Raw genomic sequence first — 24,235 nt, forward strand, 5'->3', positions numbered from 1 at the left:
GAAAACTGCACATTAATGAATGGCAAGCACTCAAAGTAGTAGTTATGGTGAATAACTTGCAAGCAAATTATTGGCTGAGAACCATCGTGTGTTTAAGCTGTTTGATAAATGAAAATTTGAAAGAAGCCTGTTTAAAAATAATCCATTAAAAGACAGCAGGCTTATTTTACAGCTAGATTTGCAAAACAGTACAGCCAGCTATAATGAAATCACTGGGCTAGAAGTTGCCCATCAGCCTTAATGTAGATCCACCATGATCCGTGATGCACTTGTACACATTGAGGTATCATCAGAGCCTATCTCTGATTCATGAATTATCAGAATAAATCAGTGCTGGGTATCTGCAGTTCATTTTTAACTACAATGTTCAGGCCAATGCCTAACAGTCCCTCTAAGTTTAAATTCAAATCCTGAAGGCCTTAAAGAAAGCATATGCAGTTGTCAACTCGTTAGGCAGCATAATGCAAGCTCTCTGCTTTTTGGTACATCTAGTGCTTAAAAGGAAGCTAATCTCAAAGATATTTAGGGCAGTTTGCAATGTTAATGTATGAGAAGGTGTGGACACAGGCATGCACAGGTGAGAGACTGCCTGAAGGGAAGGCGAGGAGCTGAACAATCTGCATGCACAGCATTCTGGCTCAGAAACTCTCAAAACACAGCCCTCCCCACCGGGGAAAATTGGAAGAGACAGATGAGATGATGAAAAATGAAGGGATCAGCAAAAATGAAACCTAATATAAACCCAACTCAAATAAACTCAGCGTGGCTCCTATGGCTCATTCAAAAAGAACAACTTCTCTGAAAGTTCATTTGCAATGTCACTGAAAGAAATGCAGGATATAACTTCTGTGTTGTGCAAGATGAGGAGCCGCTGGCAAATCTGTCTGGTGAGATGAAGACATTTGTAAAGAGAAGCACTGAGCATTGCAAGATTGACTCACAGGAAACGTGGCCGAAAGCGACTGTGCTCCTTGATATTGGGGTTAAGAGTTTGAAAGAACTGGAAGATTTCCTCACAGAGTTGGTTTCAATGAGGTCAGAGCTCAGTGCTGTGACTCTGTAAGGACATAACCAAAGGAGCTGTGCTATTGAACCATTAACCGTAGCTGTTTGTACACGACTTTTGGGGATTTTTCTTTCTGTATATATGTAGCAATTCTTGCTGCAGGACATCAACACCGTTTTTTATGTGTAAATAGTTGTCGGTGTCAGCAGCAGATCCCTCCTGGAGAAATTCAAGGCTGTATTCCATTTGATGAATGTGCTTGTTAAGCCTCAGCTATGGCAACAGGGCAACAGAGAAGCCAACCGCGTTGTAGGCTTCAAAAGTACGAGAACAATTGATGTGGGTTGAAGGGGTTTGTTTGCTTTTGTTTATGGTGTTTTTTTTTAATGCAACAGCAGTTGAGAAATATGTCAGATCGCGAACACTGAATTTTCAGGATTATTAGAATACAGAAAGCTACAGACCCTTCTGCTACCAAATTAGGTGCCAATCTCTGTCTACTCTCTACCCCAAGAATAGCAATAAATTATTGTCCAGCTCTATCTTCTGCTCTGATATCACTTGTTTTCCGTTACAGACATTTCCATCTTCTATTAACATTCTTCTGAGATGAGCCCTTATTATTATAAACCCAGATTCCATAGGACAGCATTTTTCATATAGCCGCGACGTTCCAGAAGCCATTTATCACCTCTGTGTTTATTTCTAGTCCCCTCTCTGCATTAAGAAACTGAGAGTTGATTTTCCTGCAGAAGACAGCGCTGAATTGCGTATTTTCTTCACACCATATTAATACTGTAACGTGCTGATAAGGCATCCAGGAGCACTCAGTAGCAATGCTCAAAGCAATTAGCAGCTCTGTTGCCACTGACACTAAAAAAGGGGAGATAAAGAATTTCACTTCATGCATTCATTCACAATACTCAGTGTATGCAGATAGTGATTTGAGGGAAGAAATCGGTCAGGGTCAAATCTCAGGGGCAAACTGCCTTTAAGATACATATAGTTCAGATCTAAGAGGCAAGGTCTCGCCTCTGGCTGCTTAAGGCCTCCAAACTCCACCTCAGATTCTATCTACACTGTTTTGTTTTGTTTTTTTTCCATATAATTGGTCTTTGGTTACCTGCAAGCTGAAATTAGAGCACTTCATTCTTTCATGTATGAAGAACTTTCTTTTGTAGATTTATGCAGAGAAATCAGCATACATATGTCTTGATTTTTTCAGCTTTATTGGCTTGATGAGCAGATGTGCAATATGGCTCTTTATGTTTCTGTTCAGACTTCTTTGCAGAAGAAGAGCAGGAATGGGCTCTGAGAACTCTTGCTACTGAACAGAGTGCTAACACAATCTCCTTACTTTAAACTCAGCTATGGGGCATGCCTTAACATAAGGCACTAATAAGCCCAGACTCGTTGGGAAGGTGTGAAGCTATAAATCATCTCCTCATAGCTCTGTTCAGTTGTATCCAGTCCATGCAGGTCAGATCACTACGTGCCTATGTTGAAGCTTCAGGATCAAGGAACAAGAGGCTGTATGTTTCAAGAAGAAAGGACAGGAGCAGGGACACCTCTTTGTATCCTATGGAATGGGCAGCAGTGAAGCTGTGTTCTGTGTCTTACATCTCCAGCCCTTAGGCTGGGGGAATTAAGCCCTCTTAAAACATCACTCATTTTTCTCAGGGATGTTTGTTTGGTGGAAATCACGTAAGAAACATTTGACATCAACTTGCTCTACCCCAAAAGCTTACGGAGATGTCAAAAGAAAAGTGCCCATCACCCAGATTTAGTTGATTAAATCCACGAGGCTGACTCCATGTCTGCTCCAAACAGATGTGTTCCCTTTGAAATAAATGGACCCACTCACTCACACGGTTCCTGCATTAAGTCTGTTAGTGGGTTTTTATGAGATCTGGCAACGTAATGCTATCTGTTAATATCTGAAGGTGGGAGTGTTCAGGGAGTTGTCTAAAAGGCTTGCAAGACTCGATCTGGTGATACCCACCCACACTAATTAGCACATTACATAAAAGTACAACAAGTTTCTCTTTGCAAACAGTAGAATCACTTGCCCAGCCACTTTCTGTGAGTCTGGAAGCACTGCTGGAAAGGACTCTGTTGCTTTTTAACCTCAATGCAACGATGGAGGGGAGGCAGAGCTCAGTTCCCACTTTCAGGGCTCGCTCCTGTTCTTCACCTTCCCAAAACATGCCAAACTTTTTACATTTCATCAAGGAAGGAATGAGATTATTGGGTGTTTTTTCTCTCCATCAAAAACAATACACAGAAATCAAATATGGAAGAGGAGAAATCAGCTTTACTTACAAATGACTCCTTCCAGTCCTTCCCTCTCCCTCCCTATTCTGACTTGCTAATTATGAAAATTCCTTCAGCCTCTGAAAGCACCTGGAAGTGAAAATATTTACAATTTAAATATGGGGTCATTGCAATACAGGGGCTTTTCACCTCAGGACAATGAATGTCCCACAATGGCTAATAGGTCTTTATCATTCCCATTTTAAAACAGCAGCAATCTCCTATAGGAAAACTATACTAAGGGTCTATACTTCTTCAGAGATTGGAGCCAGTAAAACCCAAAGAGCTTACCTAATTTCCTATGAAACCTCTGTGCCCTGCTTACAGCTTCACCTCGATTCCTCCAGCAGGATAATAAATACATACCCTGATTTAGATTTAGTCCAGACCCTTTGTGTGACATCTGGCTTCAAGATGGTGGCACTGAAAAGTGCAGTAATGACACAGGAATACAGAAAGAAGGGGGAAAAAAAAGGAGTTTGGTGGAGTGGAAAGCAGGAGGCAGAGGAGAGAGAAGGGAAAACCAAAATTAAATAAGTCAAAGGGCGGAAATTCCTTTGGAAAGGCCTTAGGCTCCTACAAAGCTTGTCCACATTTGCAGCACTTCAAGATTACCCAATCCCAACCTTATGTACAAAGGGACAGCAGACCTCAGCAGGCATTCCAGAGCTTTACTTTTTGAAACAAATCTTTGTATGCATCCATCCAAACTTTCAAGAAACTCAGTGCATGTAGAGCATCCTATCTTGCAACACTCGCAAGTGAAGAAACTCTTATTACCCAACTCTTCCTTACTATCTGAAAAGCAAAGTCAATGTTTTCCTCATTATTTTCTGTTTGCTGCATACCTCTCCCCCACTGTGACTGCTATTTGACCTGCTGTCCGCTCAGAGACCCTAAGGGAAAGAGAGAGGGAAGTGTGAGTGTGAGTCTCTGTGTGAGAAGAGAGAGATTATGAGAGTCCCTGCTACATTCTGACTGCTTTATATTCATTAGAAAGAAATCAGCAGCACTTCGGATGTAAGACAACCTCTGAAGATAGGGAACATCTTTGATGTAGTGCAGGAAAAGAGTAGAAGCATGTAAGGGATAGGCTGTGGGCATAGAGACGCATTCAGCGCACACGCTAGTTTTACTTCTCTTTTGCATTAGGATGTCATTAATGAATAGAATCTCAGCACAAAGGTTTGATTTAAGGGGGACACTGCAGGGTGCTTTGCTGCACAGATCCCTTTTGCTCTGGCATCTACAAGGCTGGCGTGCCTGACTGTGGCTAATGAGAAAATATAAAGGATGAGAGTGCAGAAGGGGAGGAATTATCCCTCCCCAGTGTTTCTTAAGTGTGTACCTTTAATATTCCTGGCAGATCCTGGAACACTTCTCCCCCCATTGCAGCTGTGCTTTCAATGAATTCGGTTTCCTCTCAAAAACGGACAAAAAAATAACGCTGAAAGCATCTATTAGGGAGGGCATCACAGTCACTGAGATCAAAGTTTCTTTTCAACCTCTCCACAGAGCCTCAGACATTGAGGAATTTAAAAAGCCCTCCATTGTAAGAAGCCTTGTCAAGGCTGTTCTGCACTCGGAAGGAAAGCACTGACCAAGACAGGAGACTGCCTCAAAGCATCCATGCAGGCAAAGGGATATCAACCACACTGCACCTCTTCAGCTGCCCAGCAGAGACACACCTGACCTGCAGTGAGGAGGAGTGATGGTGTGAATGTTGTCCTAAGCAGTCACTCTCCATTCTGAGCTCTTCCTTTGGATCTGCCCTGCAAAATCAGCTGTAATCCTGCTGTAATTCATCTCTCTGTACAGAATCACAGATTGCAAATTGATAGATTTCAGCTTGTTGTTTTTCCCCCCCTTCCTTTCCACCCTTTTGGTTTATAGACAAATATCACTTCTCCTTTCTATAGCATTTCCCATTTGAATCTGCTGAGCATTTGACAGACAATAAAGCAGGGAAACACTGTCTGCTTTGCAGGTCAGGGTGTACCCTGGGATTATGCAGATTGGCCCAAGAGCATCCATGAAATAAGGTCAAAACTCAAGCCAGGAGCCCTGACCTCACTCCTTTACTTCAACCACATTGCTTTTCCTTGAGGCACTTCATTCAGGCGTCCTCCGGGCTGGCTTGTGACTCTCCTGAATTGCAGTGATATTAATTCCTCTTTTAGTAGCAGTGTTTCAATATGTTTCAACTACATTGCTGTGCCTAGGCTTAGTTGCAGGCTGCATCTGGCCCTGGAATGCAGTGTTGCTCTTACTAAGCTGTCAAAGAGAGTCTATCATTATAAAAATAAATAACATCTAGCTGCTTCTGGCATTTCAGTGCAAGCAGTTATTTATCACTTCTGGCTGACTAGTGCTTGATTCAACATCTCTAACAAACAATGGGTATATTCCCAGTTGAATTCAACATGCATTCAATCAGCCCTGTGCTAACTGTGCTCCCAAACTCCACATTTCATGAGCACTACGGCTCCGTCTCTTCCATTCTCAGAGAATTATTCCACTTATTTCATTGTGCAGGTTGATACAACGCATTTTACTCTGTATGGATGTGGCTTTTTGTACAAGCAGGCTCTAGGTTTAGTTCACCCCCAACGTGATGCTGTCTTACATGCGTGGCAATCTGGAATCGATGCTAAAAATATATATATATTTCATCATAAATGAACAAAAAAATATTCAGAAAGACAATTACATTCCATACATGAGCTCAATGAATCTTCCACGACTCAAACTGTGCGTTCTTCTGACTGAGCATTGCTGCCCAGCCCCAATGGGTGCAGTAAGACCCATGGGCACAGAGCAGTCCTTGCAGAGGAAAGGCCTGGGGAGCCTTACACAAAGAAAACAGCAGTTTGCTCCTTCCCTGATGCGACTTGAGAACGGCTTCATCGACAGATATAAAGCGAAGGAAGGGAAGGAAGCTTCCATTCAATGCCCACGACTTGTAGCTCTTCATTTCTTTAAGTTTCCCATTCAAAAAGCTGAAATGTAACCAGGGTCAGTTTGCAATTACAGTTCCACTGAGGAGAGCGGATGAAGGCCGCTGAGACAGCCCACGCTCTTTAGAAACAAAAAAAATTACATCTTAAAAACTATGAGCAGATTTAACAATTTGAACCCTAAAGAATGTAACATCACATAAACATTTCACACTTTTTGTTTTTTTCTTGCCAAGGGTCCATAGTCCGGTCATTAAATCCTGTGCAAAGGTCATGTTACTATGGATATGACCTGCAAGAAATGTGTTGCCTCAAAGCAGCGCGAGTCACATGAACAGGCTACAAGCCAAGACTGCTGATTCACAGCCCGGTCAGGGTTTTCACGCTTGTGCTGGTCTCACTGCAGAACAGTCCTTCCACCACCAAGTCTATGTTCGGCCTTTAAAGGTGTTCATGCAGGTGTAGCTCCCAGAAAACTTGTGGATTTCTTCAAGTGCTGCCTGAGGGAGAATGCTGCAAGAGGAGCAGAGAGAAAGTGAGCAGACAGACAAACCTTTCAGTCTGTTCTAATAGGACGATGTGTAAATACACACACATATATATACCTTTCTCTTGTTTTATGTGCATATTGTGATTATTTTCCATTTCACTTCCTGATTGAAGTAGGTTTTCCAAAGTCTTTTTTACAGAAACACATTTCTATATGTTTTTTTTTCTATTTGGTTGTTTCAGGATATAAAGTTATGACTTTCTTTCCTTAGGCACTTTAAAATAATCCTGTCCTCATCATACACACAAATATTTTTGATAGCTTCACGTCTTCTCTAAATACAGCTGTGATGCACATACTTTACCGCATAGGAATCCATTACAATATAAAGCACAGAGTCCAAAGAGTGACTTACTGAATCAAAATCAACGAGATGCAGATGTTAGTTGTTAAGAAGCTTTGCAGATAGCAGCATTTAGACCTCAGGAGACAGAATCCTAAGGAGATGGCTTAGTGGGCATGGATGAGATGGGTTCATGGTTGTACTTGGTGACCTAAGTGGTCTCTTCCAACCTTAATGACTCCATGGTTCCAATTTTGGGAGTAAAACTGGTTTCATGCAAGGGGTATGAAAAAGGAAATCTAACAAATCTGCTACAGGAACCTCATTAAAGTTTCCCTCTGTTGCTTCTGTGACTCTCCTGGGAAGGGAGGACTTGGTCTGAACCCAGTTACCAGATAACAGTCAAACTGAGGTTTGCTTTTGTGGACAGACAGAGCAGGACCGTAAGTAAATCTTGCCTCTCTAGCTGGGCTCTTGCTGGGCATGGGAAACATTTACCTTTTCAGGATGACCAGAACGTTCATCGTCCATGGAAGGAGCAGGAAGGCTTGATTCATCTGCACAGCTTCCACTGTCCTCCTAGCCACAGTCTCTGGCTTGAGAGGAGGAAAAAGATTAGGGAACCTGAATAAATAAAGTAAAAAATAAAATAATTATTTGTTAACCAAACTCCTTTTAGCAATCACTGTCCACGTTCTGTTACTCACTATAAGTTATATCACTGGCAACTGGTATTCAGACATGACTCAAAGCAGGCTAGAAGGAGCAGAAGAAGAGTATGAAGCCCAATTCCAACCACAACTATTGTGTTATATAGCTCAAGGATTTAGGATGAAGTGATAGGAAGTATTCAGCACTTTGATTCAGGGCTTTTCTTAAACTGCCTGCAAGCCAAAGCCAAAATGCTGTCCTTTCAATGGCAGCGTTCAGCAGGTGAAGGATGAATATTCTTCCTTACAGCTTTTAGTATCACACACAGTTGGATCTTAACGGTGATCTTAAAGGTCACTTCCACCCCAAAGCATTTTATGACTCTGTGACTCCGTAAGGCTTTTCCTGGCTGGATGCTGCATATTTTCTTGACTAAGAGGTTATTTTGTTGATTGCGAAAGATTAACTTGGTCAGCCATTAGGTTTTTTATTGTTTTGGTTTAGCTTGTTTTAAAGGATGTAGTGAAAGCCTTACTTCAATAAATGGATTTCATTCCCTTCAGTGGGAAAGGATTAAAGATATCAATGGATAAAGAAGGAATTTGCACTGTTAATTCTCAAGCAATTTGTAGACTGCTTCTATTTGAATGACCTCAATTTTCAGATTGCCTCCCCTCCCTCTCTAAGTGGCTGCAAATGGCCCAAATACAACCAGGGAAAAATAGCTTTCAGATTTCTCTGTAGAAGCAACTGCTTCATGCAGTACAGGCTGCATGAATATGCCAGCAAACCAGTCTGATGAGTCCCAGGTGGCCTAGAGTGACCCTCTGTTCCCAGGCAGCCAAATGAGACATCAAATTCTCTTAACTAAATGAAGCATTAATTAGGAGTGTATTCTGATGATTCATTTAAAATGAGATGCTTTATTCTAGTTCCCCTGGACTGACCTGATTCTCATGCCCTGGAACATCTCTGTGCTCGTGTGGAAGGGCAGCACTGTTGTGGCATTCACTCCAGGACAGTCTAGCAGCCCCAAGGTCAGGCTCTCCATGAAGGCAAAAGATGAAGCTTTGGAGGTGCAGTAGTCAATGGCACCAGGGATGGCTGACAAGGCCAGGACAGAGTTCAAGCAAACTATGTGTCCGTTCTGCAGCTCCAACATCCTTGGCAAGAACGCTTTGGTGGTCTGATGAGTACAACAGAGAGGGAGAAAGGCTTTACTCAGCAGAGATACAACCAAAACAAAAGTTCCTGAAAAATAACAAGGTGACACAGAGACAACAAGCCAAACTGCACTGCCTGTTCAGCCAGGAAAGGAGGGGAGCAGTGCCTTGTTACTTTGCACTCTCCAAAAGCTTCTAAACAGGAAAAGTTTGTACAGAAGAAAACCAGTATTTCCTAAGTACACCCATAAGCAGCTGCCACAGATAAAGGCCACAAACAGAATGCTTTGTATGTCAGGAGCTTCTTGTGGAGGACAACGTCCTCAGCAAAGAGATGAGCTCACAGGAAGCTCTCTTTTATTACTGATTTTACCAAGCATCCTTTAGAAAGACACTATCAGCCACGGGTTCATCTGTCACTCTCAGCCCCAAGTCTGAACCCATGAGATGTGAGAGCTTTTCTTACCCAGAACTGTCCCAGGGTGTTTATATGCTGTGACTTGAGCAGTGCATCATCGTCACTGTCCATCAGACTTTTACCATGGACCACAGCAGCGTTGTTCACTAGGATAGTGATGTCACCCACCTGCAAGGAAACAAACAGTGAAATCATTGCAAATCATTGCAGCCATCACTATTTTATCTGAATGCCTATTACTGCCAGGTTACACCTTTATTTCCATAGCTTTTGGCATCCCGTCTGCAGGCACTGCAATCCCTCTGGATCACTTTGAACTCTGCATGACATAAGCTGGATGTTCACCTTTCTTTTTTTCACCCCAAAAGATAAGGAATCACTACATTTTGCCTACAAAAGCTGTTTCTACACACCAACCTTCTCCCGCACAGCTTTGGCTTGCTGATAGACTTCCTCTCTGTTTCCAACATCACAGATGAAATAATGGCATTCTGTCCCCATCATCCTGATTTCCTCTGTGGTCTCCTTCAGGCATTTCTCAGTTCGACCCCACAGGATGATCTGCAGCAAAAAAAAAAACAACCCACCCTTTTGTTAGAGCCAAACTACTTCTGCTTCAAATCTGAGATAATTAAAACATGCTTCTAACTTCAACAAACTGATGAACATCTTTGATGTGTTTTCACTGCCAGCCCTGTTGCGTTGCTTCACTTAAGACTAACAATGATTTTATAGTGCATGCAGATGGGACTTCAGCGTGCTGCTGGGAGCTGGATCCCACTGCTGATGCTCTGCTTGCAGGTTCTTTACCAGCAACAATAACAACAAACAATTATTTAGCTTAACCCAATAAATACATGGAACACTTGACAAATGCAGTAAGACATTTTTTTTCCAGCACATCCAAGGTAACAATTCCCAGTGCTGTTTCCAGGCTGCTGTCCCAGCTGCTCTTCAAATGAGGCTCATCCTAATAGAGGGAGAGATGCTCATCCTAATACAGCCATTTAGAGGGAGAGATTTCAACCATTCATTTAATTTGCAGCCAAGTACAAGCAAGATTTCATTTGCCACTCCTGGTTAACAAACACAGTAAAATTGATACTATGGGTCCTGCATAAATAACAATACTGGATGCCCATGGAAACAAAACATTGAAATCATACAGCACAGACCTGACATGTAACAAAGACAGAACCAAGCACAGCCCTGTCTGTGTTTCTATACCATCACAGGAGGTAGAAATGACCTGAGATGTTACCAGGTTTATTATCTGACCTCATGGGGTTTTACCCCTATGAGTGATCCAAGTGAGACAACAAGGTGAGTCTCAGACAAGAAATGGTGCTTCCACCACAAACTTTCAACCACTAATCTACAGCTGAACAGACTCAATGGAATATCTTTTTTTCCTTAATATATGCCACACTATTTTCTATTCCTTATAAATGACATAATTCCATCTCTAAGATATCTACATACAAATCAATCTATTGTTTCTGCCCTTCAAGCCTGCTCTGTATTCATCATGTTCAAAATGAATGGCCGCTGATTGGAGAATGATACAGAAACCATCTGGCTTCTTTGTGATCCCAGCAGCAAGATCCAAGAGAGAAAGAGCAAAAGATTGTCACTGCTCACAACTGCAGCTCAAGGCAACACAGGTTCTTCCACAGTAAGTTGTGTCTGTCATGCACAACTGCCGTCTAGTACTAAAATAATAAACAAAGACATTCACATAATCAAAGGCAGGTTTACTCTAATCAGGGATAGGTAAAAAACGGGCCTTGAAAATGGAAACAGTCTCAATTACACCCCTGCTCATAAGTCAATCCTTATAAATAATCATAGAATCCTTAAGAGTTGGAAGGGACCTCTGAAGGCCACCCAGTCCAACTCCCAGTACTGACTTAATACCAGCAGGATAAACCCAACAAATGGGGTCCTGTGGTATTCCCTCCCCATAGCAAATCCCACGTAGAAGGCCTTAATGTGCTTATTTTTAAGGACAACTTAAACCCGTCTCACACCTGGTACTAAAACTGATCTCTGGAAGGCTCAAAGAGCTCTTCCCAGTGCAACCAAGCAAGAGTGAACCCAGAAGTTTTTGGGTTCTCATTCGTTTCCTAAATGAGTTACATGTAGAGTTAACCCCATTTATTAATCACTGGTGCATCTACAGACACCTGCAGACAGACTGCCATCATTGAAGGGCTGGAGAGCTGGCTAATTTCAGAGCAAGTATGAGCACGGCAGAGCTATATCATGGGAAACCTCATCTCAGAGCATCTCATTCTCAAGGAGAGAGCTGCATTCAGACTGAAAAGCAGTAAGAAAGCAGATAGATAACCATTCAGCCCGCATGCTGGCCTCAGCGCATTGCTGTTGGCCATCAGGCTTTGGTGTCTACACAACGCCTGTAGAACTGAAGACTATTTACACACTCCTGAACTCAGCGCTAAGCTGGGTGATATTTCATATGCCTACTCTGCAGACTTCAGGGGAATGGAGAACATGTGAGAAACTTCACAGGCTCCCAGGAAATATTTACCAAATATTGCTCAGCTGTAAGTACGCAGTTACTCACTTTCTTTCACAACCTACATCTCTGCAAAAAGGGTTGGGAGAACACTACAAACTGTCAACAGGAGCAGCAACAGAAGCATCTGACTACAGTGTTTGCATCAGTGTGGAGTTCAGCCTCTTCATAGGAATGCATCAGTGATGTGCAGGCACTGCAAAGTCAACTGACAGCCTGGAGGGTGATGGAAGGTACATCAGGAAGAGCAGAAAGCAATAAGGCAAAGGCAAGGGGAATAAATATGGCAAGAGATGGACCTCACATATGCACTGTGGCTTTCTCAATGCTGTTGCAAAACAAAAAGTAGATCCCTCACTCTTCGCTTTCATCTGTTTCAAACATCCTCATTCCCCAGAGCCGCCACTGATGCACTGAATGCCAGGAAACATACATGGAGGAACAGTTAAGCAAAGGATGACCTGTCAAAGGAACATCTGTCTGTGATGCAGCTCTTAGACATAACGTTTTTTATGCCCCAACAGTTACTCTGGGACCTTGAATATCCTATAGGCAAGTCTTGCAAGGTGACCCTACTAAAATCTGAGCCATCTGGGGGAGGCAATTTGCTGGTTGTCCTGCTGACAGCATTAAGTTCAGGACTGCTTTCTTTTCCATGGGAAGTTTTCACGTCCTTGATTCTGTTCACACTCAGGTGAAGGCTTCAGCCTGAATCAGAGAAAAGCAGTAAATAAAAGACCATTCTTTTGTGAGAGGTGAAAGTTCCCTAGGAGCGAAGTTTCCTGCCATCATTTCTGCTACTTTTTACAGATGTATAAAGCTCAAAATCCAACACAAGATGCTTCTGGTCCAAATTCAAGACTAAATGCTCCTACACCGTCCTATGAGACCTCCAATTGCTTGCCTTACATCAGGCCAAATTAAATTGGCACAGGCTTCACTCTGAAGACTCTCAGAAGACTGAGTGGCTGCATCAGCCTCATCACCCATCCCCACCATCATAGAATCACTGACTGGAAAAGCCCTCAATAATCAAGTCCAACTCCACCATGCCTGGTCACTGTCCCCATGGGATGCTGGCCAGGAGGTCACCACACCTTACAGGTAGACCCCATCTCTGTTGGGGTGATGGAGCAAGAGCTCCCCAACCTCTTTCTTTCCCGTTTTTTCCTCTTCTTGGCCTGCTCACATGGGTGCCCTATGGTTGGACATGGGGACAGGGTGTGCTCAGAGCAATGGGGACACTGCAGGGCCAATGGAGCCTTTTATTAGCAAGCACAGCTTGCAAGACGTGGGTGCAGGTCTAACAGTGTGTATTGCTGTTCCTTTATAAGGTTAATTCTGAACTGGCAATGACTGTGACCCAACTGGAGGGAATGACTCTTACAGACACAGCCATTCCTGTCTGGGATGGAGAAAAATGCAGAGGAAGAAAGGAGAGGAGAGACACAGCGTTGCTTATTACACAGCCTGTCAGGCACCGCACAGCCACCGGTTCACGGTAATTTAATGGTGGATAGAGGAATATTTAATCTGTGTCTCGGAGAAGTTCTTGGACAGACAGTTTTCCGTCCTGGAAAGAATCCAGCCACCATTTCTTCCCCCTTCATCTCCTCCCTGCAGCACCAGACACGCTCTCCTTTCACAGAGTTACTGACCAGAAAATTGGGGAGGGCAGCAGCTCAGCGAGGCGGTAAATCCCTGCTGTGGCCCTGCTCTTACCTCGGCCTGACCCCAGCAGGCAGGTGGGGTGTGAAATCCATCGCCTGCGAGCGCTGGCAGGGCAGGGGGTTTCCACACCCCGGCATAAAGTAATGGATTTACGGCGATGGAGGAACGCAGCCTTTCTCTCTTAGCTCTGGAGGAGGGCTGTGACATCACAGTTTACTGCAGATTTTCCCAGGATTTATTCATGCTAAACAAACCTTATCTCTTTATCTTCTCCCCTCTGGCAAGGCAGAGAGCTGCTTATCTGGCCTTAGGAAAATCATTGCAGCCCCAGCGGCAGACCCCCTCGCCCAGCTCTCCCAGAGGCCTCGTTTAACTCTGGGCTTAATCTGCTAATGAGACATGCCCTGAGGTCATAGGGCAGCCAGAGGGAAGGCTTTGGCTGCTGTTGGACTATGGAGACCTTCCAACAGAGCCGGCACTGGCTGCAGGCCCACAGCCCCAAACCTGGCTCCAGGTTTCAATCCCTGCCTTCCACCCCACACCAGTCCACATGAGTTCTGCTTTTGATGATTAATATAAACTGGTTTAGATTGAAGCTACCGTCAACCACAATATACACACGTGACCTGTGCTCCCAGAGCCTGGGGTATGTGATTAGTGCAGGAGGTGAAGTTAATTTTACCTCATTTACAAAGCTATTTAGCTCGTTCAGTCCAATCTTATTGCTAGCATAAGAACAACAGCAAAGTAATGGTGCTGTTACCCCTTCAATTAAATGGGAACTGTATCCCCAGCAGAGGGGACTTTGCACCACAACTGGAAGGTGACCCACAACAAAAGTGTTTCTGAGCCTGAGCACAGCATGGCTTAGGTTGGAGGGGACCTTAAGGATCAGTCAGTCCCAACCCCTGCCATGGGTTGGCTGCTCCCCAGAGCTTCATTCAACCCAGACTTGATTGCCTTCAGAGATGGGGCAGCCTGCTACAGCATCTAAACACACACCTTTCTCGATGCTCTGTGTTACCTAGGCTGTATTCCATTCACTGCTAGTCATTTCCAACACAATAACACGCACAGTGACAAGGAGATGTAACTTCCACCCCCAAAAGTCTCTGCATTTCATGATTCAGAAAGCAATCACCTGTATCAACTGGCAGGCACTGAAAGACTGAGGTGCTGCAGAGGCAAAAGTGCCTGATTCCTGCCTGATCTCGTCATTGCTACCTCCACAAACCAACCACAACACTGTGCCTATCTGTAGATAACAAGTATTTGGTAGGTCAACACATTTTCCACCCTTTCAACCTCCTTTCCGGACCAGAGAAACAAAAGTTGCCCTGTTGGAGTTGGTAGCTGTAATTGCACAGACCTTTGTGCAAACAGAGAAAGCCCTTCTGCACCCGATTCTGCACTTTTAGGAAGTACAAAGTGTCGATAATCCATTGAAGTGCACCACTCTTATCCCCATCTATTTAAAAGCCTGGCAGTGCTAACTCACATTGGCCCTCCAAAGGCACACACATTCCAGGGCGTCCCATAATCATATCATGAGATCAGGAGGCTAAACCCTACAACCTCAAAAGTGTTCCTGTGTTTCACAGGGCAATGGCACAAGGGTTTTCTCCTCCACCCCTTCCCCTGTCTTGCCCCCAGGGCAAAGCCAGACGAGTTATTTCAGGAGTGGGAGAGGCAGCTGAAGACTGATTACTGGAAGAGTGAAAGGTGTGGCCATTCAGTGGGAAAAGCCAATCTTTGCTTTAGAAAGGAGAAGGAAGAAAGAAAAGAACCTTTTGATGCCTGAAGTAGGTCAAAATACTTAACCCAGCTCCTTAGTGACACTGGTATAAAAATAAGCAAACAAAGCAGGCCAGGGGCAAGATTTTCTCTATTCCCACAGTGTAAAGCGAGTATCAAAGCTGCGAGGGCCTGGTGGAAGAAAGATTGCAGGTAAGCAAAGGGGAATCAAAAGAATAAGCACATTTACCTACTTTACGCACATGTTGGTTCTTAGAGGTTGTAAAGACATCAGGTGATAAGAATTCGATTTAAGCCTGGCACAACAGTAAGCACAGAACACAACCCTTATTATGAGCTGCTCTGAGTTGGGGCCAGGAGTAACGTGTAGTAATGAGGATAAAGTTTGGTCTACGGAGAGCTCAGAAGGAGTGAACTGCAGTTCATTTTGCCTGGAGTTGGAACTTTCATTACTTGATGTTTTGACTTTGCGCTCAATGGAACCAATGTTATTTCCCTAAACCAAAGTCAATGCCAACTGTACCCAGTCACCTCCTCTTCTTCCTCTGCATGAAACAAAGCAGCACCTAAAACATAACAGGGAAGCACATGGAAGGCTGGATGGCAGGCAGGTGTCCTTGGAAAGCAAGCTTTTAGTTCTCTGTCTGCAAAAAGGCATTTCAGATCAGCTCCCTCTAAAGAAGTGAACAAATGCCCACTGTTCTCACAGTCAGGACTATTTAAGGACAGGTGGCTCCACGCTGCCTTTTTTTTTCCCCCATTGGTTTTTCCAATTGCTTTTGCCTGCAACACGAGCGCAGAGCGCCTCGGGAGCAGCACTTCTCAGCTCTGCGGTACAGAACGGTTGAGGAAGGGGAAGGGTGAGGGTTGTTTGCAAGAAGAGGTCACGCAGGAGTCAGCCTTTACAATCCTATTAACGCTGGGACAGGGTCAAATGGAGTGCACGTTCCAACAAAAGCACCAAGTGGCCACAAGCTGTCACCCCGCAAAGGTTCACCCAGGCATTTGTAGGGAGGGGGGGGGAAAAAAAAAAGACAGATTTTTAATGGTGAATGTCTGCCACACCATGTGTTCCAGCCGGCCTCTGCTCCGCGGAACCAGCACACAAAGAAACACCCAGCAATAAAACCCTCTGGCTGCAATGCATAAGAAGCAGAGTATCTGGGGATGGGGAGAAGGGGGGGGGGCTTTTGGAAGTGAGGTATTCCATACTAAGGCTTTGCAGATATCCACCAACATAAGGCTCCATCCTGCACAAATTGCCAGTGCTGCCGCCTCCGGTCACTTGGCACGCCATGCTGTAATCCAGGCTCATGGAAAAATGTCCATAGAGAACTCAGGAAATTGTGGGGAGGGTAAACGTGCAGGTGCAGAAAACCCTTTTGTCCTGCAAGGAGAGCGGGCGGGATGGGGGGATAGGATGTCAATAAACAGCATTTCAAAGGGAAATAAAGAAATGACTGGGTCTGCTTGGCAGAAATGCTATGGCCTGTGTGCTTTCCTTCCAGAACTCTGCATTATTGCATTTAATTATGGCCCATACCTCTTCAAGTAAAGAGTTCTCACCATCATGGGGCAGGTTTAGTCCTATAGGTAACCATTGACCAGGACAGAGTTCCACTGACAATGAATAGAGTACATTTCAGTAAAGCCAAAACCAACCAAGAGTTTAGATGGCAGGGAAGCGTTAGAAGTAAAGGACACATAGTGAAGGACTTGGATCCAACCACCTGCCTGGTGCAATGGGACTCCTAAAGGTGTCTCCCCTTGGAGAAGGCATCACCATCACGCTGAGGCTAAGGGCAGCTCCCCTGTACTGCTTATAGAAGAACCAGTTACACTTATTACCAACTTAAGGAGTACACCAAGCCTGCTTTAATTTCCATCAACTTCAGTTTTGCTTCAATCTATGTCATTATGAGTGTTTTGTCAGCACTTATTTGGGGGGGGATATACAAAATTCCACTACAACCTCTATAAAAACTCATGCAATTCTGCCAATTAGATGCTGTGCTCAGTGCTCCATGCATTGGAGGCACATTTAACACACGATATGACACAGTGCTGATGTGCCATCACAGCCCTGATGCAGCCAAGGACACTCTGCATTGAGAAATAAGGTGGAGGTAAATGGAAGAGATGCTGTGCTGGACAAGGAAAGGCACGAGGAATGTTGAACAGCCAGAGGACAGGTGGACAGAAAATCCCAGTCCTTGCAGGAATATCATTGAAAAGAAAGACATGGGGAAAGTATTTGAAGTTATTAAACTTGAGGAATGCTCGCAACAAAAACAGACATGGAAACCTAAGAATGAATAATGTTTCTAATGCTGTCATTATAAACTGCCCTCCAGAAGGACCTAAATGTGCTCCAGATCAGCCACGCACATAATACGATGCAGCTCGACTGAAAAAATTCCTCCCTTGAGGCTGCTGGAGAAGCACAGGGAGTTGAAATGCCTGCATTAAATCCATATATAACCGAATACTCACAGCAGCTCCAGACGAGCTCCCCTACAACTCTCCTTTCTTTGACTCCATAGCAAAAAAGAGGTTTGCTACCATTTAAAACCCATATAAAAACTATCAAAAAGCACCTTTTCATACAAGTGTTTATTCACAGCAATACGGGGTCTGGTCTAGAAGAAAGCTTTGATATTTAAATGCTTAATTGCTTTCTTGTATTTTTTTTCTGCACATTTCCAAATGTTATTTTTTAATGATGACTGTTGCTATGCAACAGGGCAGAATTTCTAAAACCCATCCATCTGCTGTACAAACGGTGGCTATTAGGTTCTATTTAACTCTCTCAGCCCATTAACACAACCCCCAGTGCCACATCCCCACACTGAACACCTCCATGGATGGTGACTCCACTGCTCCCTGGGCAGCTGTGCCAGCACATCACTGCTCTGAGAAGAAACCTTCCCTAATATCCAACCTGCACGTCCCTCGGTGCAATTGAGGCTGCTCCCTCTTGCTCTCAATACACTGCAAAGATGAAGTGTAATTACACCCTGCTTATAACATAAATAACAATAAAAGACAGGACAACCAGCACAGCTCCAGCTCAAAATGACATCTAAACGTAGAAGCAAAATTCCTACCCAGGACTGATCAGAGCAGCCCTCCTGAGGCTTTACTACAATGATGCTTATTTAATATGCACCTAATATGGCTGTCAGGCAATCACAAATCGAGCTCTGGCGTATTAATGAGTTACTATGGCTGTCAGGCAATCACAAATTGAGCTCTGGCGTATTAATGAGTTACTGCTCCCTGGATGTTTCCATCCTTTGGATGAGGTTGTTCTCTGTAATATCATTTCAGTGGTTAAGGATTTCCCGTGTTTAATTTTCCCCTCTCAGCTCAGACAGGAAGAGATGCTAAAACGGCTTCATGGAAGTCAAAGGCTCCCCTACACTTTTGATGCTGCAGAAAAACACTGGCCTAAAAGGATGACAGTGGGCAAACCCATCAGCTCAGCACTTCCTCTGTGTGAGTGGTAAACAAGTGTAATGATGTCAGGAGGAGCTGGCTGACCTGCTGCTGAACTCTGGGCTGTGAAGATGCAAAGTGCCAGATCACGCCATGCACACGCTTACCCTCACACTTACACACACAAGTGTGCACACACACTCACACCCTCGCATCACGGGAGGTGTCAGAGCAATTTGCAAGGGTTACATGTCATCAGGGGAAATGAGAATGTTGCTTGCAAAGAAACAAACCTCCTGCTTCTATAAAGCGCACATTCACATATAAATACAGCACAGACAATAATCTCCAAAGTGCCTGGATTAAAACCCAAGAGCCAGCAACACAAAGCACGCACTATGACATTGCACCATCAGTGTATCTCAAATCAAACGTCTCACTGCAAGGCTCCCGTGTTTCCCAAGAGCCTTGGAAATGTTCTTACATCACTTCTGACAGCTCATTGCGGTAAGAGCCAGCCCTGCTCTATTACCACTTCGGGAAAGAAGCATTTGTACCAGCTGGATCTCTTTAATATTCTACTTGGAAGCACGACCTCCTTGAGGCAGTAAGTTGAGCGTTGTCCTCACTGCTGAGTTCCTTTAGGAGATGGAGAATAGGGAACTGGAGTTTGAACTTAAACTCAATCTGCTAGAAGCTGATCTCAGGATTTCCTATTCCCTCTCCAAGCTACAGCAGCCAGATATCTCCCAGTGCATGTGCTGAGCAGAGATGAAGTGTTGTTTAATAGTAGCAAGATGATTAAAGTGACAGATCTAAGAGAAGCACTAATTTAATTTTCATGCAGAAAATACCCAATCACCTGTTTTCTGCTATTTTTGATCCCTTCTTCTTAAAGTTGTGCCATTGGATATTAGGGACAATTTCTCCTTAGAAGGAACAGCTGCCCAGGGAGCAATGGGGTTACCATCCATGGAGGGGTTCAGTGTGGAGATGTGGCACTGAGGGATGTGGGCAGTGGGCACAGTGGGATGGGTTAGACTGGATGATCTTAGTGATGTTTTCCAATGTGAATGATTCTATGAACACTGAAGTGTCTTTACGACAACATTTTCCACTCACATGCATTTTAAGTCCCATAATATTTGAAGTTTTGCTCACAGTTTGGCACCAAATGGTTATCTAAGAATTTCTGCTTTCATTTGAAGTGGTGCAAGTTTTATCCTCCCCTCTGATATGAAGGAAAATGTAACTTGGGTGTACCCAGTGATTCAAAGGGCAAACAGGATGAACAAACAATTCTAATTGCTTCAAATCTCCTGTTTTTTAAGTAGTAAGTCACCACCTCTTAGCTTCAGATTAGCAATACAGATGAACTCTGCTGCACAGAGAAACTTCTAGAAGCACTGAATTAAGATTTGATCCAGCATCTGCAATTTTCACTTGTGGATCCAAGTTGGGACTCATGGAAACTCAGCAGCTTCAGTCCAGGACTTGTTGGGAGAGAAGCCAAACCTGAAAGACAAATGCTGTCTACCTGTACAACTGGTGCAAGTTGGTGCCTGTGTGGGTTGAGAGGAAGAAAACCAACCCAACTGGAAGCCATGCTTGACTGTATCTGTGCCTACTTTAAAAGGCTGTTCCATTTAGTTATGGGATGAAACACAGCAGCCAGGTCATACCAACAGCCTCCCCAACCTTACCTGTGGCCGAAAACATGCCCAGCCATATAGATAGATAGATACACAGTCTATCATCTTTCCAGGCATTATTTGTATATAAACATATAGTTTTAAGAGGTTGCTTAAGTGTACTCAAAGGTACAACTGCCATTGATAATACATTGAGAGCCATGTTTATCTCATGGTCACACTGGCAAGTTGTAACTGATTTCAAGAGCTGCATTTGTGCTTTCAAACAGTACTGTCTTGTTATTAGAGCACTGACATATTGGGTCAGCCAGTGTTAGACAACAAAGCTTTATGTTAATCAAAATAAGTCAGCTCCATAGCACTGTATTCAATAAACTGTAATTAAGAAGGTGGCAACATAAGCGTGGCTGTCCACAAAACCCTTTTGTAATTACACGTAGTTTATGGCTAAACTAACAGGATGAACAATTTAAATGAGTTACAAAGCCTGCCAAGGTACCCAGCTATTCCCAAGTCTATTAATTAGAATCAATTTGATCCCCGCTGGGATAAAGGTCAAACAACATGTATTTGACCCCTTCCTACTGGCGTCAGTGTTATCAGCCAACACATCTGTCAGTGCCTGGCTCTGACTTATTCAACTCTTTAGCACGTTGACGTCATGCTTTGAAGAAGAGAATCTGGGCCCAGCTAGGAAGATCTCTATAATAATTTCTGCTTTATATGCCTTAAGGTGCTGGAAGGTGGCAATGAGATCTCCCTGGAGCCTTCTCCAGGCTGAACATCCCCAGCTCCCTCAGCCTGCCTGCATCCTCATGGTCTCCTATAGACTTCTCACCTGGACACCCTTCAATTACCACCCCACACGCCCCAACCATGACAGGTTTCTATAACAAGGTAAAAAGATGAATTACATCTTTCATTCCTTCTAGGCATCGAGGTCAGAATGCTTAGAAATGTATGCAGGGCTTAAGGTCATTCTTAAAGCAAATTGCTGTGCCAGACTCATTAGACATTAGTTCAACAGCATGTTTAACTCATTTTTAATGCAGTAAAACTACCTATATACGTTACGAGGTTCAGATGGAAACAGTTCTAAAGATCTCAGTCAACGTCTTCCTAACCTGTGCCAGACGCATGACACAAAGGCAACAGAAATACACAGCAGCACATTTAAATGTCACTGAAGTGACAAAACAATACAAATAAAATGGGGAAGAATCCCTTAAAATGAAAATCCTAACTGAAAAACCAACTGAAATTCAAGAAAAGCAGCTTTTTTTCCCCCTCCAACCCCACACCTGGACTACAGCCTTCACCACATCGACTCCTTTCGAATTTCACTGCCTCCTCTTCAAGCTTGCCATGTCTGAGGGTTCACATCCACCTTCAAGGCCAGTACCCCCATGTTACTGACCACCTTTCATTGGTGGTACAGCTCCTGTTCCACCTTTACCCCCCACCAGTAGGTACTCAAACAACCCCTGTGTTTCCTACTGCACTCTCTACACCTGATGTGTGTTCTCCAAACCAGGACATGCACATTCTGCACTGGGTGATATACATCAGAACAGTGCCCATTTCTTTTAAAACCATCATTGTAAAGTCTCTACAATTCCATTCCATCGCAGTTACCTGCCCACCACAACTACACAGCAATTAATCACATGAAAATGACTTCCTCCAAGCTCTGAAATTCTGCTGTTTCAAAGCAGCTCTTTTCTGTCCAGCAGAACACACCTGCTCTGGGATGTCAGGTCAGGTCTATGCATGTCTGCACACAGTGTGCATTGCAAGACATGCCTCAGAAGCTGCTTGTATTCTGCAAGTGCCATCTTGAAGCATGGATCAGCCACAGTGCATTTCAAAGATGCAGACAGCAAGCAGGATGACTTGCTTAATGCATTTACTCTGGCTCCATTGTGCACAACAGAAGCGATGCTTCCTGCTTTGGAGCACTGCAGTCTGCCTGAGTGGAACTTGGTGGCAGATAAAACTTGCTGTGCATTACGGATTTGATGTCAGGTTCTGCTTTATGTGAGAGCTCACATTCAAACACAGACACGTGGAGTATTTGAGAGATTCTGAGAGTGAAATCAGAGAAGAATGGTTGAGAAGGACAGTAATTCAAAAAGCATTTCAGATTTAGAACTCTTAAATCCACATGAGATACTCAAAGCTTTTATCCCACAGCTTGGAAAGGTCACAGTTCTGAATTACCCTTAGAATCAGACTCACTATTTTACCTTTACCTCAGGAGATCAGTGCTACTCTCGTCTCTAGCTGTTATAATGTCTGGGTCACCAACCAGCAGCCCAGGCTGCCCAGAGCCACATCCAGCCTGGCCTTGAATGCCTGCAGGGATGGGGCATCCACAGCCTCCTTGGGCAACCTGTTCCAGTGCATCACCACCCTCTGAATGAAAAACATCCTCCTAAGATCCAACCTAAACCTCCCCTGTCTCAGTTTAATCAATTCAGAGCTTACCAAAGACTCCATTACTGGGTATTTCGGGTTGAATCCCAGGACTCTACACCATTTTTGCATAATCTTTCTGCAGTGCTCTCACTCAGCCCCAAATCTCACTCAGCTAAAACTCTCCAATGATAAGAAGCTCTGAAGCACCTGAAGCAGTTCTGTTTAAATTAGCAGAGCAGAAGGAAACTGGCTCCAGGCTTCCATGCAGCAGTGCTGCCTTTGCACAGCTCCCATCCCTTCCTTCTCATTCCCATCCCAACCGAAACCAAGCTGAGGGAGGACCGCCCACTCCAATGACAAGGGCTCTTTCTAAATGAAGGCATTAAGCTCTGAAAACATTATGCAAGTAATGACAGGAAGAAGACTTGAGATTTCAGGAGACGGCTTGTAGCCTGAATAAAATCATACAGGCACGATCATCATCTAAAGCACAAGTTCTCAAGTAAGGCCTTTGGGATCTTTGCTAACTGCCCCATGACAGTCAGTGTTAGTGTGTCTGTGGCATTCTGCAGCTGCCCACCAGGCTGACATCCTGCTCCGAGTACCTTGCAGACTTGCAAACAATTGTCTAGACTGCAGTGCTGACAGAGTGAGGTCATGGCTATCAAGCAGTACATTCCATGCAAGAGTGAAGTTTCCGTTTCTTGTTTTCTTTTTGGTGACACCAGCTCCTTGCCATCTAGTAAGGGCCCTTGTCTGTCCTGATATTCCAGACCGCTTACCTCATCCACCACTCAAGCATGCAAACCCTTTGAGTCTTCTGCTCTCCCTCAATACAGGAAGCAAATGCTCAGAGAACAGAAGAGGGAAAGGAGAGATCTTTCAGTGCATTTACCAGGTCATTTCTTGCACAGTGATGAATGTGGAGAACTCTCAGGAAGGTTAATAGGAAGCGTTCAACCCTCCTCTGCAGCAGCACCATGCTAACAGAAGGCTGCCCCAATCCATCTGGTGTCTTGGAGACATCTCTTGTCAAAACACCCTTGATTCACCAAAGAGGCAGACATGTAACAGCTGGAGGAGAAAAATAGAGCCGATCTAAGAGGGCAAAATATACATCCATAGGTACAATGCTGAAGATCCACAGTGACAAATCTCCCAGCAGGAAAGGCTGAAGATACTCTTATGTCAGATAACCTCAGACACTAAAATACATACTGGAGTTGGAGAATGTGTTTCTACCTTATGATTGCATCTTTAGCCACATTTAATAATTCAGAATGCCTAAGAAGCAACTATCTCTTCCCTGTTCAGTCACAGCTCAGATTAAATCATCTGTGAATAAACAAAATTACAAGAAAATCCAAACATCTTCACAGGAGAACATCAAGAACAGAGCTGACATCTCATTGAGAATGCTG

The 24,235-nt window shown here is 44.0% G+C and overlaps 1 protein-coding gene across 19 annotated transcripts in view; it reads right to left on the reverse strand.

Moving 5' to 3' along the window:
- Window positions 1-3,976: 3,976 nt before the first annotated feature.
- Window positions 3,977-24,235, reverse strand: part of DHRS3 (dehydrogenase/reductase 3) — a 145,788-nt gene continuing 125,529 nt past the window's right edge. For 18 of the 19 annotated variants that reach the window (XM_085508949.1, XM_085508948.1, XM_085508946.1 and 15 more), the window contains 5 exons: window positions 9,759-9,902; window positions 9,390-9,509; window positions 8,708-8,946; window positions 7,608-7,733; window positions 5,850-6,789 (listed from right to left, as the gene is read on the reverse strand). In XM_085508949.1, the coding sequence (XP_085365075.1) occupies window positions 6,705-6,789; window positions 7,608-7,733; window positions 8,708-8,946; window positions 9,390-9,509; window positions 9,759-9,902 (714 nt within the window). In that variant the 3' untranslated portion in view covers window positions 5,850-6,704. Of the gene's footprint in view, window positions 6,790-7,607; window positions 7,734-8,707; window positions 8,947-9,389; window positions 9,510-9,758; window positions 9,903-23,709; window positions 23,884-24,235 lie in introns of those variants that run through there. The other variant, XM_085508958.1, reaches the window with a different exon arrangement.

Source organism: Coturnix japonica, chromosome 9 (genome assembly GCF_054131305.1).
Source record: "Coturnix japonica strain WE chromosome 9, WE-NBRP24, whole genome shotgun sequence".
Taxonomy (NCBI): Eukaryota; Metazoa; Chordata; class Aves; order Galliformes; family Phasianidae; genus Coturnix; species Coturnix japonica.